This window comes from Anguilla rostrata, chromosome 4, assembly GCF_018555375.3.
Source record: "Anguilla rostrata isolate EN2019 chromosome 4, ASM1855537v3, whole genome shotgun sequence".
NCBI lineage: Eukaryota > Metazoa > Chordata > Actinopteri > Anguilliformes > Anguillidae > Anguilla > Anguilla rostrata.
The window spans coordinates 47,848,018-47,863,709 of record NC_057936.1 but is presented as its reverse complement, the minus strand read 5'-3'; the positions used below and the strand labels follow the sequence as shown (position 1 = coordinate 47,863,709).

The 15,692-nt window shown below is 43.6% G+C and overlaps 1 protein-coding gene across 11 annotated transcripts in view; it reads left to right on the top strand.

Annotated features, from left to right (window-relative positions):
• Positions 1-15,313, top strand: part of cacnb2a (calcium channel, voltage-dependent, beta 2a) — an 88,511-nt gene extending 73,198 nt beyond the window's left edge. For 9 of the 11 annotated variants that reach the window (XM_064332840.1, XM_064332844.1, XM_064332845.1 and 6 more), the window contains 8 exons: positions 1,087-1,220; positions 3,323-3,403; positions 3,733-3,791; positions 4,437-4,546; positions 7,328-7,479; positions 9,306-9,401; positions 10,101-10,283; positions 12,528-15,313. In XM_064332840.1, the coding sequence (XP_064188910.1) occupies positions 1,087-1,220; positions 3,323-3,403; positions 3,733-3,791; positions 4,437-4,546; positions 7,328-7,479; positions 9,306-9,401; positions 10,101-10,283; positions 12,528-13,277 (1,565 nt within the window). In that variant the 3' untranslated portion in view covers positions 13,278-15,313. Of the gene's footprint in view, positions 1-1,086; positions 1,221-1,388; positions 1,409-3,322; positions 3,404-3,732; positions 3,792-4,436; positions 4,547-7,327; positions 7,480-9,305; positions 9,402-10,100; positions 10,284-12,527 lie in introns of all 11 variants that reach the window. The other 2 variants (XM_064332839.1, XM_064332849.1) reach the window with 1 other exon arrangement.
• The last annotated feature ends 379 nt before the right edge of the window (positions 15,314-15,692 follow it).

Genomic DNA, 15,692 nt, shown 5'->3' with positions numbered 1-15,692 from the left:
ACAGTGTCTCGCATGTGTCCGGCTGACCCCTGGCACAGGAAGCAGTTCAGTTCCGCATGTGTTAATATCCTCCAGCAGAGCAGCCCTGTGCCTCTCAGTTCTACATGAATGGGTCGTGCTGGAGTTGCATTCAGCTCTGAAACTTGGTTCCTCTCAGACAGGGAGGTGCAGATAACCACAGTGGGTCAAATTTATAAAAGAACACAGACTAGAGTCTGTAACAACTGAGGCACATTCACAGATAAACTAAACCAAAGCACGAATAACAGTCTCACCTTTATGTGGGGCTATTGGTGCTTTATTGGTGATGCTTGGACGGTGATTGGATGCTGAAACCAGGAAAGAAAATAATTATTTTAATAGTTTGTGACTGTTGCCTCCTTCAGTTGAGTGTAGTATATCTGTCTGGAGCTAAAATGTTTATTTTTTTGTTTTGCTTATTTGATGTACTCCTGCTCGCATGTGATTGGTTTTGGTGCCCCTTAACATTGTTGTGTTCTATGGACCTGCTATGTAATGCTTTTGCATATTGTGGTACTGGTTTGCTCTTTTGATTAATGAGTGTGTTCACTGTCATGACATATCTGAGCTGGAGTTATAAATAGAGATATGTTTTGCCTGGAGTTTTTATCAATCTTGTACATTAGCTGTTGAAATATGAAATGGTATATAAATATATTTAAGACGTATGTGACCCTTATTTTCAAGAAAACTCAATTTATGTAGCTTTTGCTTGCATTAGATATTACATTGCACAATTTAATATATTTAGATATTTTTTCAATACTGTGTGTGCAATTACACATCATTGAAACATTTAATTTATGTTGTGTGTAATGCCATAAAATATATCATGATTGCTTTAAATAGTAACATGAGTTTTAATAAAGGAATATATTGTCATTTCCAGGCAATTCAGCATAATTATTTCAGCTCGCTTTGTAGTTTACATTTTGTATGTGTAATAACAAGTGTTACTGTCATCGGTTTTGCTTTATTGTTGTTGCCTTTGTGTCCAGCAGGTGACTGTGTTGGCCCGTGTGTAACAGTCCCCTTGTCTGTGTGTGTGTGTATATGTGTGTGTAGCCATTGACATAGACGCCACTGGTTTAGACCCCGAAGATAATGAGCTTCCAGTCAACCACCGCTCCCCTAAAGCCAGCCCAAACACTGTCATGTCTCCCCTAGCAAAAGAGAAACGAATGCCCTTCTTTAAGAAGGTAACGGTCGTGACGGCGTCTCCTCTGTGTCCGTGCGCACGGCTTTCCCGCCTGTGGCTGTCCGCCATCGCTCCCGCCGCTCTGTGTCTCCTCAGTGTCCTGTGACAGGCCATTAACATGCATGCCTTTACTCAATCTCTCTCTCTCTCCTCTTCCATCTCGCCGTAGCTAAGCAGAGGCAGAAGTCGGTAAGTGGGTTTCGGAGGCCCTTCCGGCCCTGCCCGGGCCTGGGGAGGGACTCTGTGGCTTTGACAGTTTGACGGTTTTCTCCCTCCCTTTCATGTCTTTGTCATCACGTCCTTGTTTTGCCTGTGTGTGGGTATGTGTGTGCTGGGCGTGTCTGTGGTGACTCTCACAGAATGGGACTTCACTGTCACCTTGCACATGCAGGAACAGTCAAATACGTGCATCTGCTCAATTAGCTTTTTTACGCAATGGTGGATTTTAACATGAGTCCTTTAACCCTCAAATTACAGAACACTTAGTTAGGTTGCAGCACTTCAAGTTTCATGAAATATATCACAGAACCGTACTAAGCATTCAAGCAACTCACATTATTCAGGACATAAAGCACCTTCTGTACAACACTGTGCCAGGTTTGTTCCAAGCTTCTCAGTAACAGTGAAATCCCATGAGTGCTTTTTTGGCTTGACTGCAAGGACATGTGAGATTGTCTTTGTTGACAGCGTACAGTGTGTAATGGGCTCTAAGGAATCACGTCTGGACTCAGGACATCCTGAGCTGGAGCAGACACCCAGAGCCCCAAACATTCAGAGAATCAATCACTTTATGAATGTTAGCCTCATAATAAAATAATAATAATAATAATAATAATAATAATAATAATAAAATTATTATAATAATAATAATAATAATAATAATACAATTATTATAATAATAATAATTATAATAATAATTAATAATAATAATAATAATAATAATAATAATAATAAAATTATTATTAATAATAATAATAATAATAATAATAATAATACAATTATTATTAATAATAATAATAATAATAATTATTATTATTAATAATAATAATAATAATAATAATAATAATAATAATAATAATAAATACTGACAGCAGTTCTATGGTGCCAGCAGCAGAAATGTTCCCCGGTGCTTTTAGCATATTGATATAACATGACATCCCTCGAGAGAAGTCAGTGCCAGCACCAGATGGGATCACTTGAATGTAAAAAGAGAGAGAGAGAGAGAGAGAGAGAGAGCAGAAAATGTGGGGGAGAGACTATAAGTGAGAGAGGAATGAAGGAAAAAAAAATTAAAGGGAGATTAGAGAATGAAATGGGAGAGAAAGAGAGAGAGGGCAAACTAGTGACCGGGAGAAAAAGAGAGAGGGAGGGACCATCTACACTGTCATTCCATTTCCATTACTGATGGTATAATAGCACCGGAATCAGCATCTGCCTCTTGCACAGAAAGAGTCTTTCCATTCTTATAAACAGGGTGGCTGTATTCCTTTAGCGCGGTGCTGCCCTGTACTTCAGTTATCACACAGCTCAGATTTTTACTCACTGAAAAGACAGACAAATGAAAATAAGCCTGCTGGTGGGTGCTGTGAGCTCCCTTTCTGTGTTTCAGTGTGTGTGTGGTTTTTATGCTGTTTCGTTTCTAATAACGTTCTTTAACTGTAACGTTTGTTATTGTGTGTATCAGATTAACCAATGACCAATGTTCATTTTGATTGTCTAACATATGCACAATGAAAGAGACACTCCCCGGGATTTCCCAGAATCCTCTGTACTCAAATCACGTTTCCATCTACAGTTGCTGTAATTCAATCCTTTAATTCTGAACAAATTTGACCGAGAGCATCACTACCAATAATAAGTAAAATGACTATGAATATGAGGTTTAGGTTAGGTTTGATTTGGCTTAAGGCCAAAGTTTACTATTATGCTGATATAAGAATAAATTTTAGACACAAAGCGACTGTGCTGAGTACAGGGACATGGGGACGGCATGCCTGATTCATTGTTAACAATGAGCTGAAGTTAATGGGCTAATGTTGTTGGCCTAGTTTATGCATCACCATTCTTTAAAGATCACATAAACATTGGTTTCCTGACCTGCAGACGGAGCATATTCCTCCATATGATGTTGTGCCTTCCATGCGTCCTGTGGTTTTGGTGGGGCCCTCGTTGAAAGGGTATGAGGTAAGTGTCTTTTATCCGTAATTTGCTTTAAATCTGTAGACTTTCACTTGAGTAAACACAGCAAAAGATCTCATTCATATTTCATACAAGTCCACCTCTCTGGAATTTCTGACCCCAGTTGGACCACCCTCAACCCAGCAGTTTTTTTTTTTTTGCAGTTGAGACATTTCAGAGAAATTAAAGCAATTACTTACTCTTTGTTGCATAAATTACCTTATTAAGCACTTACCCACATGTCCCTTCTCTATCCATGTAAATTTAGCATACTTACTCAGATCCTGACATCATCAGAAGATGCTTACTAGGATTTGATCTTTCTCTTATTTCAGGTGACAGACATGATGCAGAAAGCACTCTTTGACTTCCTGAAACACAGATTTGAAGGGAGGTAAGTTTTGGTGTTTTTCATACTGGCAGCAAACTATATTCCCCAAAACATGAAAGCCTTTCTATTTTCACCCTCTTGTGTAACAGTACTTCACATAAATATCAACTGATGTTTTTGTAACTCACTAGCAACGTCAGAAATTAATTTTGATCCATTTTTATAAACTTAACAATGTATTACAGATCAAAATGATGTAAATTATTCTCGTGGGAATCTTCCAAATTGAGTCTGCAGTATTTCCAGTTTCTGGGAAGTGTTTGGTGCTGTTTAACACCAGTGTGTCACGTTTCCCTAACTGGCCACAGATTACTTGGGATGCTCAGGTGTCTGCCAAATGGGTTCTGCATTTCTTGGAAATGACATGGAATCCCTGTTACTCAAATACAGACTCTATTATTCTCATACTCATACTGGAAATTATGACTTAGTCGATGGAAAGATGAATCATGAGTATAACACTTACATTTTTTATTTAGAATTGTATTTCAGAAATTCCTTTTGTACTGAATTGGATATATTGCACACTGAATGCTATAATGCTATAGTTCATACTGAATGCGCACTTTGCATTTTGATGACCCACGCATAATGAAGGTCTATCATCTGTCTCACACAAAGATTGAATGCTCCTTCCTCTCATTGCAGGATATCCATCACGCGGGTCACAGCCGACATCTCGCTTGCCAAACGCTCAGTATTGAACAACCCCAGTAAACACGCCATAATCGAGCGGTCCAACACACGCTCAAATCTGGGTAAGGACCGAGGCGCCTTTTCCTACCGGGTCTCAGAGAGAAGCTCTCCTCCGGGCAGCCCCGGTGCGGAACAGAAACAGACCTCGGCCCAGGGCTTGGCCAGCACCTCTCTCTCATTGCCGTTGGTGCTGATGCCAGACAGGCTCATGGTTTAGCTCATGGTCTCTGGCTGGTTGTAGTACTATGGGTGTGAGGAGGGGCTCTCGGTCTGATGCGTGCGGTTAGCGTTCGGAGCCTTCCCACAATCCCTTGCGTGCCCCGAAGCTATCGCCCGGCAAGTCCGTCTCTCTCCCTCTCTTCCTCTCTCCCTCTCTCCCCCGGCCCCTGCGGTTGGCTCCCAGGGCGCCCCCCGTTCTGTGGGAAATTCCGGGACATGTTTTGCGATGGGGGTGGAAGTCGCTCACAGGCTGACCCCGAAAGCAGGAAGGAATGCGCGGCCTGGCGGGCAGGTCATGTCAGCCGCGACCGGACGCACGTCAGCGGAGGCCAGGCCCCGTCCCGAGCCACGGGGGGAAGGGGGGGTGCTGCCTGCCTCTGCCATGGCGCTCGTAAAAAAAAAAAAAAAACCCTCGAGCCCTCATTTCGTCCTGTACGGGGTGCCGGATGAGCAGGCCGCGATGTAGAAGTACACCAGCCGGATGTGCACCGATCCCCACTCTGACACACAAAGGCTCTGTGATGATTCGTGCCTGTGAAGCGCTCACTTTTAAACAGTTTCATTTCGAAAATGCATCTGTTACATTACAATGCATTTGAATGTGCAGTTTTATGCATGACACGAAGTATTCTTTGGTGGGAACTATAAAACGGGACGGGAATGGGCACCATTGTACTGCTGCGCCACACACTTCTTAGCACACCGTTTGGTCATTTTCTGCTTTTAAACAAATGTATCTCTTATGCTTTTCCCCATTCTTTTGCCTTCATATACCTTTCCCTTTTCTACACCCTTTGTGCTGTATAATGCATCTGCGAGCCTGTTTTGTGCTGTGCCCGTTGTGTGCTAAGAGACCATAGCTATTTACAGATTATAGACGGAGATTAAAAGGATTTCTAATGACTTCTTGGACAAGCCGTACGGGTATCGGAAAACGGAGACTGGCTTTTGCTTCTGGTTTGCGTTTGTCGGAGGAAAATCATCATATCATATCAGTATATCAGCATATCAGATTTGGCCCCTCCCCCCCACCTCCCCTTTGATTTTAGCGAGTTGATTTATGAGTGTTGATTGGACCAAAACGGATTCCTAAATAGTAACCTCACGGTTCACTGCGGCCAAGAGAAACAGGGAGGCAGTAATCTGCGGTCGGATCGTCTCGCGCGGCCCGGCGCTTCTGACGCGCCGCTCGATGCAGCTGTCCCGAGTTAAACCTGGCGCTGGAACCGGAGAACGGGCGGGCGGGTGCCCACCGGCCCCGCCCATCGTCAGGCATAAATTAGGCGAGTCGTTCCCAGAGTCGGAAGCTTATCTCTGCGCGCCGACGTTGAGGTGAGAGGTCATACTTTTTTAGCCGCTTTACATGTTCTCTGAGGCATGCGTGCTTCGTTCAGCTCGCAGATTAGCCGCAGTAAATTTGAGTGATTGCAACAATCCGTATGTGACGGTATTTTTCAGCAATGCAGCCCCTAGAAAAAACATATGCTGTGGAAATAAATCACTATAAGAACATACAAATGATGAGAACAGGCCATTCACCCATCAGGGCTCACATTTACTTAAGCTAGTTATATTTATGTTTGCATATATTTGTGTAGTTGTCAGTGATTTGTCATACAGTGCTTTTTGTAGCACATGCAAAGTGTTGGAAAAAAATCTTATAAACTAATATTGTTCTAATCCAACAGAATTCCACACAATGTTACCATTTGGTTGACCACTTTTTTCAAGGGAGCTATACATTTTCTGCACTTGGGAGTGTCTGCATCTCTGTTGTTTTCTCTGACCTGTGCGGATATTCACTGTATCCTGAAACAAGCCAATATTTTGCTTAGCTTTCCTCAGTGTCCATGAGATGTGAAGGGTTTGCCCCTTCGCAGTGAACAGCCGTAGATGTCTGCTGATAAATATACAGGCTACATGAGCCTTAGCAAGGACCGAGTCTCTGTGGCCCATTTCTTCTCATGCATATGGTCCCTCCACCCCCTCTTCTCTGTACCGTTCTCACTGTTAGGAAGGACCTGTTGAGCATGTCTGAGCACCTCCCTCTAAACTCCTGTGCCATCTTTTTTTCAGTTCCAAGGGCCATGCTATCTGTCATTCCCTCTATCCAGCATCCCTTTATCTGTGTCATACATGTGCACACCTGTTTTTGCAGGTGTTTTTCCTTTGTTTGATTGTGTTTTAGGAAGCGATGGAAAAAATGAACACCAGTTCCATACTCAGACTGCTTCCATACTTTGAACAGTAAAAGGCTTTCAGCAGTTCTCAAGATGTTTCTAATTTTGTAAGCACAATCAAAGCCATATTAACAGCGTACTCAGTGGTATTTCAGTACTCTGTGAGAGCCCCTTATATGTAATATGTGGCTAGAATATTGTTGTATGTGCCATATAGCATCATATTTAGTTTGTAGTTTGAGAGTGTGTTTCTTTTCTTCCACACCGACAGCAGGATATAAGCTGGGGAAGCACTGCTGACACCCTGGAGCACAAATAAACGATCTTTCACAGATTTATATGCTGACTGTGAGAGTTTGCACAGGCAGTGCTGGATGTGCTGGCAGTGATACGACCATGTACGGTAACGGGCTAAGGATGGCATTCTGTGTTTGTGTCCCGTAGCCGAGGTCCAGAGTGAAATTGAGCGGATATTCGAGCTGGCACGGACCCTGCAGCTGGTGGTGCTGGACGCCGACACCATCAACCATCCGTCGCAGCTGGGGAAGACCTCCTTGGCCCCCATCATCGTCTACGTCAAGATTTCATCTCCCAAGGTGAGGTCCAGCACCATCAAGCCAACATGCATGCCCATCAGGACACTCAGAGTCCCCACTGAACTACCGCATTGCTCATCTTGTTTGTATACATTTACATTACATTCGGGAATTTATTTTAACTTATCCAGAATGATGTACATACTGTATGTGCATACATGCAGGTTTTAAGCAGTGCTGATGCTAAGTCATTAGGGTCCCAAACTACAGTAGTTTCAGTATGTAGTCTTACAACGTGAAGTGAGATGCCACAGTAGGTGTAAGAGGGAAGTAGAGAATGTAGAATTATTTGGAAGAAAATGAGTTGGGGGATGTAGTTTTAAATTTATCGTAGGACCGTTTAGTAAACCCATTCAAATTATGTTTATATCAGTGAATGCATTTCGATGGTGTGGTGTCCATCATTGTAGATGGAGAGATTGACAGTTTAATGAAGTAATGTGGAGCTTAGCTGGAACATGTGCCAGCACTTCTCATATACATGGAATGGATGTCTGGCTGTCAGCGATCATATTGCTTGTATATTAAATGAGGCTTAGCGCAGGCACTGTGAATGATGCCCTGGAAAGTCATAACGTACTTGACGGCCCCCAAGGCATGACTCGATTTAGCACCATGACCTTCTTCCTGGAGAAAATGATGGCGTTGTGATTAAAAGATCGATGAGAAGGTGGAACAAACAACATTAAATAGAGACCATAGAGATCCAACTGTGAAACCACCCAAGATCACTCATTCAGGCAGTCAGTGGCACATTGTCCTTAAGTGTCAGTTACTAACTTGTCACACATTTATGATTCTTTCTCTGTATTTTTCCATTATATATTGGCTGCTGCTGGTGTGCAACTATTTCAAATAAGTAGAACGCTGGCTCTTGAATTTAAAGATGTTAAACCACAGTACTCGGATTGAATCCCCCCAGCAGTGTGACTCCACTCTGCAAGTCATGTACTAATGGATGTTCTTCTGGACCCAAAAATAGAAACACTACAAATGAGCAGTGTTGCTTTCTAATTCACTACAAACGTAATTGTTAGTTGTCTAACTGTTGCTCTGTTGCTTTTTGTGAATGTAAAGTAGAGGAAAATCACATTTGTGTATCATCCAAAGTCATGCTTTCCTTTTACCAAGTTTGCTAGCATTACACTTGTATAATTAACATTGAATTTTATTAGTGTTATTCAAAGGGTATTTTTCAGACCATTAAAGGAGCCCTGTCCAAAGACCCCATTTAAACTTAAAACTGAACTGAAATAAGATGCAGCTGCTTCTGTGCGTACTGCTGGGTCCACACCACTCATTTCACCCTCCATTTCCAGCGCAACATATTTCAGATTTCAGTTCTGAGGAATTTGAGCTGTTTGATATAATCAGGCTCATAGCAGCTCCTGCTGCTTCAAAGGGAACAAGGTCTCACGCATTCGTCCCTGTGGTAGCTCCACTGGCAGTTCTGACTGAGCCTTCCTCTCCGCTTTACGGTAAGAGAGGGCCTTTTATGTAATCCAGTGTCATGGTGGTGACGGGACGAATCAGCAGTGACTCAACGCTGTGGTCTTTAGAGCTCAGGATTTACGATTGGTCTGCCAGAGGCTTGATTTTGGTGCGGGACAAATACGTTCCATTTAAACAAACAGTTGTACAGTAGGGGGCTAGAACGTGCAAGTCACTTTGTTTGAAACCTGCAAGGAGACTGTATAATTATAATAATGTAAGCTAAAACTTTGAGTTTGGTTAAATGGCCTCCTCTGACTATGCTACCACTCTCTTTCTCTGTACCTCCCTCCCTCTCTCTCTCTCTCTCTTTGTTTCTCACTCTGTTGTCCCAGGTCTTGCAGAGGTTGATAAAGTCGAGAGGGAAGTCCCAGGCCAAGCACTTAAATGTCCAGATGGTCGCAGCTGACAAACTGGCGCAGTGCCCTCCCGTGAGTACAGCCTAGATCGCCGCTGCAGTTAGCAATCAAGAGCAATTACACATGAGCCCGACTGCCACAGATTACCCCCCCCCCCACCCCATTTCAGCATCCAGAAGCACCGTTACAGAACACGCACAACTGCCTTCACTGACGCCAAGAAAGAACATTTGCCACGCACTTTACACATTACGAATGACATTCTGCGATCAGGTTGTAGATTTTGCATGTGTTTTACGAGGTACGTGAGCAAATGAGTAATTTCCCTATTAAGGTTTTGGTCACTGTGCTTGATGTGAAATATGATCTCATGCGAGCGAGCAATTGAGTGGTGTTCAGGCTAGAGGAACATATTCGCCTGCTGTCTAAAAGCACACCAAACCACAGGGGACCTATCCACTTGAAATATTTTTAATTAATTTGGTGTGTCATTAAACGGGTCACCCTGTTTCTCTAATTGACATATCTTCATGTTTTTTCAATGAGAAAAGTGGGACGCAATCTGATATCATGATTTTTCTTTCCCTTCAAAAGATAGATGCCCTCCTTTAGTCTATTGCTTTAGTCTAAAGGGGAGGGATAAGAAAAGTTTGTGACCCAAAACCCCATTTGGACAGACTGCTGAATCCCCTGCGCACGCCTGGTTTGAGGCAGACATTAACGAGAGGCGGGAAGCTGTCTGTTCTTCTCACTCTTACCTTCCTCCCTCAGGAGATGTTTGACATCATCCTGGATGAGAACCAGCTGGAGGATGCGTGCGAGCACATGGCCGACTACCTAGAAGCCTACTGGAAGTCCACCCACCCGCCCAGCTGCAACCCCCCCAACCCCCTGCTGGCCAAACTGGCCACGGCAGCGCTGCCCTCCAGCCCCGTGCCCATCTCCAACCTGCAGGTACAGGTCCTGACCAAGCTGCGGGCCAACGTGGGCCTGCTGCTGGGCCGAGACAAGGAGGCCAGGGACACCGGCGACGCCCTGGAGCTGAGCAGCCTCCACAGCACAGCCGTGTCAGGATAGAGAGAACAGAGAGATAGTGAAATAGAGAGAGAGAACACAGAAAACTAGATCTTCAAGAGAAAATATAGGAATATGGGATTTTTCAGGAAGCGCTACTCTATTCTAACATTTACGGCTTTAGTCAGCTAGGAGCATGGTTGTGCTAGTTTGAAGCCTGGTGAGATGTTTCATGATTTTCATAACTGGTTGTATTTTTGTTATGTACTAATATTAGTAGCGATATCTGATCAATAATAGGGGTTTCAAGTTGCCAGTTGCATGATTTTTTATTTTTGACTGAGAAAGTATTTTCAGTGCAGGATATGTTCGGCCGGCTAATTAGTGGCGCAGTGGTAGGATGATTTTGTGCACTTCATTAGACGGCAGAGTGAGGGTTTGCTGGCACGCTGATGATATAAGATTAGGAATTTAAGCAGTGCGAGAGGTGCTGGATTCTCTCTTGCCAGCATATCGACAGCTTCCACTCTGAAACAGAGATTGTGCTGCAGTTGAGTTTTATTACAGGTGCAAGGCTCATACTGCCAGTGTACAGCTGCTCTTGGGTCAGTCTCTGTCTCTGCATGATATTATGGTATCCTTTAAATGGTCCAGCCAATGTGATTCAGTGCATTTTGTGATTTTGTATTAACACAATTTACTGCCACTGACAGGTTTGAAACTAACATCCTATTTCAGACGTGGAGTGTAAAAATATTGGATATTTATGATCCCTTTCGGTCTGCATGACAAAATATTAATCCCTGAAATAATTGTTGTGACCATTAGAATATGTTTAAAGATAATCCACTTTGTGAATTTATTTGTAGGCTACAAAATGACCTTGCTATTATTAGTCTGGAAACCAGTGAATAACCGCAAGCTAAATTCGGCCCGAAGTAGCAGTGAAGGTAAACAGTGGCAGTCCTACCAGTGCCAAGCACACTCAGTTTGCCGCACTATGTTTGCACGTATCGCATAAACAAGCTTACAGGAAATATGCACTGTCCTTCACCATAGTGCCAAGCCATCCCCCTAAATTCATCAGAGCTGCAGAAAAGTCAGTTTGAAGTTATTTTATGAGCTTTTTATGAGCATAGTGTCCGCAAAATAACAGCGGATCCATCATCAACATAATATCCCTGGCCTCTCTTCTTAAGTTTTATTAAATAAATTGAGATGTCCAACAAGTGCCATAGTGCTTTAGATTACATACAGCAGTCTTAGAGAAACTTAAACATACAGCCAGTCTATAACATGCATAATTTCTTAACACACAGCCAATTTATACAGCTGTACATTTATTGAAACAAATGCGTATCTTAAGTAGGCCCCTCCTGGGAATCTGTCGTGTAGCCTTTGAGTTACAAGCCCAGTTTCCTAACCACTACACCACACCTGTCAGTATTGTACTTTGTTATCAGCTCTTATCAGGGGTATAAATTCTACATCACAAAGCATATTTGATGCAAAACTACAGCACATCGTTGTGTATGTTATGTCTGGAGGCCCAACAAACGAAAATGTGGGCTTGAGATGATCATAGTGTACAGTAATAAGAGTAATACCTGTGCCTGCAGTCTTTTTCCATGTATTTCATTTTTTGAAATTTTTTTTTTTTTTTTTCATTTTTTCCTCCTCCCATTACCTCCCCTATCCCTTGGGAAAATTAACAAGACGGAAAATTCAGTTGAATCAGATAGCAATACGGCCGGTGAGTGCGCGATGTGCAATGGCGAGCAGTGTGCCCTTCGCTTCTTAGGACGAGACAGTCGCTTGTAGCAGTGGCGTTACACGTTGATATTCAGTGAGGTATCAGCGCTGGTTCTGGAGGCTCTGTCGGTCGCTATCAAAAGGCAAATCAGCTTCATCTTAAGAACAGTTTATGTTGAAGATCCATAAGAAAAATACAAAAATACATATATGCAGCTTAGGATGTGATTGGAGCAAGTGGTGTAGAACAGACATGGAGCCTCCAGGAGCACGGTGGGTTTTTAGTGGTTGGTACTGCACTGTCAACACTCTTGAGTGTGCATGCGTGAATGTGTGTGTTGTGCTGTGCGGCGTGCGGTGTGTGGCTTGTGGTTTGTGTGTGTGTGCGCGCGTGCCTAACCCTTACTAACACGCAGTGTGTTGCTAACCCAGGGTGAGCAGAAAGTCGAGAAGACAGTGGGGGAGCGGAAGGGCTCTCGAGAGGAACATCAGCACCATCATCATCATCATCATCATCAGCACCAAGAGCAGCGGGATCAGGAGGGGGGTCAGGAGGGGGACAGGGAGGGGGAGGGGGATGGGGAGGGGGAGGAGGAGGAGAAGCCCCTCCGGACTGAGTCCAAGAGACACCAGCACACCCACCACCGCTCCTCCTCCAGCCGGACTGACCACCACAACCACCACCACCACCACAGCAGCAAGCCGGGCAAGGCGCTGTCCCGGCAGGAGACCCTAAACTCAGAGACCCTGGAGAGCAGAGACTCGGCCTACATCGAGCCCCACGAGGACCTGCCGGAGCAGGACGAGCGGGGGGGCGAGACGGCGGCGGTGGCGGCGGCGGCCATGGGGGCGGGGCGGCAGCGTCACGAGGAGGCCCCGCCCCCACACCCGCACCGGGAGCACAACCACCACCACCACCACCACCATCACCGCGCCGACGAGTCGCAGGGGGGCCAGCGCTCCAAGGAGCGCGAGCAGGACCACAACGAGCGCAACCGGCAGCGCGGTCACCACCACCACCGGCCCTCCCGGGACCATCACCACCACCACTACTACGACAAGGACAGGGACAGGGACAGGGACCGGGACCGGGACCGGGAGAGGGACAGGGACGGGGAGGTGACTGCCAAAAAGAGGGGGGATGCGGGCGAGTGGAACAGGGATGCCTACATTCACCAATGATGGGTCAACACACACACACATTTATACACACAATACACAGGCACACACTCTTTCACACACACACATTCACACACACACACACACACACACCTTCACACACAATACACAGGCACACACTCTCACACACAAATGCACATGCACACACAAACACACACACACACACACACACACACACACACACCTCTGCTCTGCCATAATGCTGCTCTGCTCCGTGACTTAGCCTGGTCCTACACCCCTCGAGAACCCTGGGAACAGTCACCTGGTTACATTTCCGAGGAACATCTGTTGTTGCCCCGGCAACGTCGTTGTTTTTAGAGGACACAAACATACGTGCTGCATTCATACATGTTGTTACCATGTATGTTTGTGTGCACACAAGAACTTCCACAACTATATACATATTTTAAATCTGTGTTTAACAAGCATGGCACAACGACAGGAACCTCTGCTGTACCGGGCTGTGCTTTCAGTGATAGTTTCTTTTTTCATTGGCTTGAAGAACTTGTTGCAATCAGACTACTGTTTTAAAGATGAACCTGGATGGTGGAGAACTGACACCATGCATTTGGAGTCAGCTAATGTTAAAGCTATATTTCAGTAATTTATGTTGTATTTTATCAGGTTTCTTGCTTGCTGACTTTTAAAAACATTATTTTTTTGGCCCTTTGATACCCGTGCCTCCACAGGGGACAAGCTTTGGTCTTGCCTTACAAGACAAGAGACAGAAGAAAGGATTTACTTTTACATTGCAGTGCAGTTCCATTTGTAGGCTTCAGAGACATTTTATAAGAGTAATACTTTTAATTCAACATTTTTACGAGCCATTATTGATTTTTAAATGTGTCAAATAAGCAAGGTTTATCACAATCTTGTCTGATTGCACCAACCTTTGTTAAGCAAGGAATGCATTCAGTAAGATGAGATTATGCAGGACTGAACTGAATGCGTTTGAGGCATCTGCTGAGATTTCCCCCCATTTTCTGTAATGAGATCTTGCGCTGTTTCACCTTGAAGTGTGTGCTCTAAACAGGAATGAATCAGTATGATATGCATAACGCAGTTCCTCCTAAAAATTTAATGTGTGGTCGTTAAGCGGTTTTAAAATGGCCAGTGGTCAGAGCAGCCAGCAGGATTGGTTTGGTGAATATTTTCTCCAACCTTGAATTGTCCTCATTTTTTTATTACAACGATCTCCCGCATCTGTCCTAAATTAACTGGATGAAAAGCTGAACTATTTTTATATATATACAGCAGGCGGAAGGAGGAAAAGTCACATAATTCGCTCCTCTTCCTCTCTTTTACATTGAGAATCCCAGTACCACATATCAGCTTTCAATTGTAACTTGTGTGAAGGCGTGTCTCTTAATTTACTTAGGAGGGAAACTGTCATTTGTGCTGGGTGCTGTATGCATCCATATGTGAAGAAATGTGTTGATTTTCTTTTTTTTTTTTTTGTCTAGACCATTTCTAAGCATTTGTATATACTTCATGATTGCCTTGGTAGAGGATCAGTAGGAACTGTTGCACTGTAAAATTGATTTTATTTATTTATTTAACTGTCCAATTAGTGGCTGTGACATACAGGTTTATTTTAAACATGCGGGCCTCAGACTGGTTCAACAGGAGCCAAGTTCCAACCCTATATTTTTATTTTATTTATTTTTTTGCCTGCAGCACAGTGTTTGATTTTTTATTTTTATTTTGGTGAAGAAGAGTTTCACTTCCTGGCTTCACCTTTAAGAGCACAGCATTGGTAATTCTGTTGACAGAACTTCCTTAGTTCCCACCTTTTCTCCTCGTTAAGGGGAGGGTCATTCATATACCCTCGTTTGGTGTGACTTGCTATCCCAAAATCTCTGCCCCTCCTCGAATCTCTTTGTTTTTTAGTTTCTTCAATTTTTAAGCTCAATGTCAAATTCATAAATTTGCTACACTGGTAGCACATGGCATTTGTAATAATGTACATTTGAATGTACATAAATGTATGAAAAAAAGGAAAATCAGAAAATAAATTTGGCAGCACAGGTTAATCTAGATTATTAGTGTGGTAAGAGTATGTCTTGAACATAATTTAAATCAAGGCACACTACCATTTCTGTGTAGTGTCTATGCATTTCACATATACAGGGTCTCCTAAGAAACTTTATACATGTCTAATTCGCATTCATTGTGTTTGTGCATTTATAATCCAAATTAAATTACAGGTTTGGTTTATAGCTGTGCTATTTTCCCAATCCTCCATTAAGCAACCCCCTCAAAGTGAAGCTAAGAAATTGAGATGGTCGCTTTGTCTAAAAATAGATTCTGAAAAAAGGTTTTTTCTAAAAAAAAGTACACCCTCTGAAAATCCCAGGTGGAAGTGGCAGCTCCTTTTAGTCACCATGACGACAGGAGTGACAGCAGCAGTGACTGGAA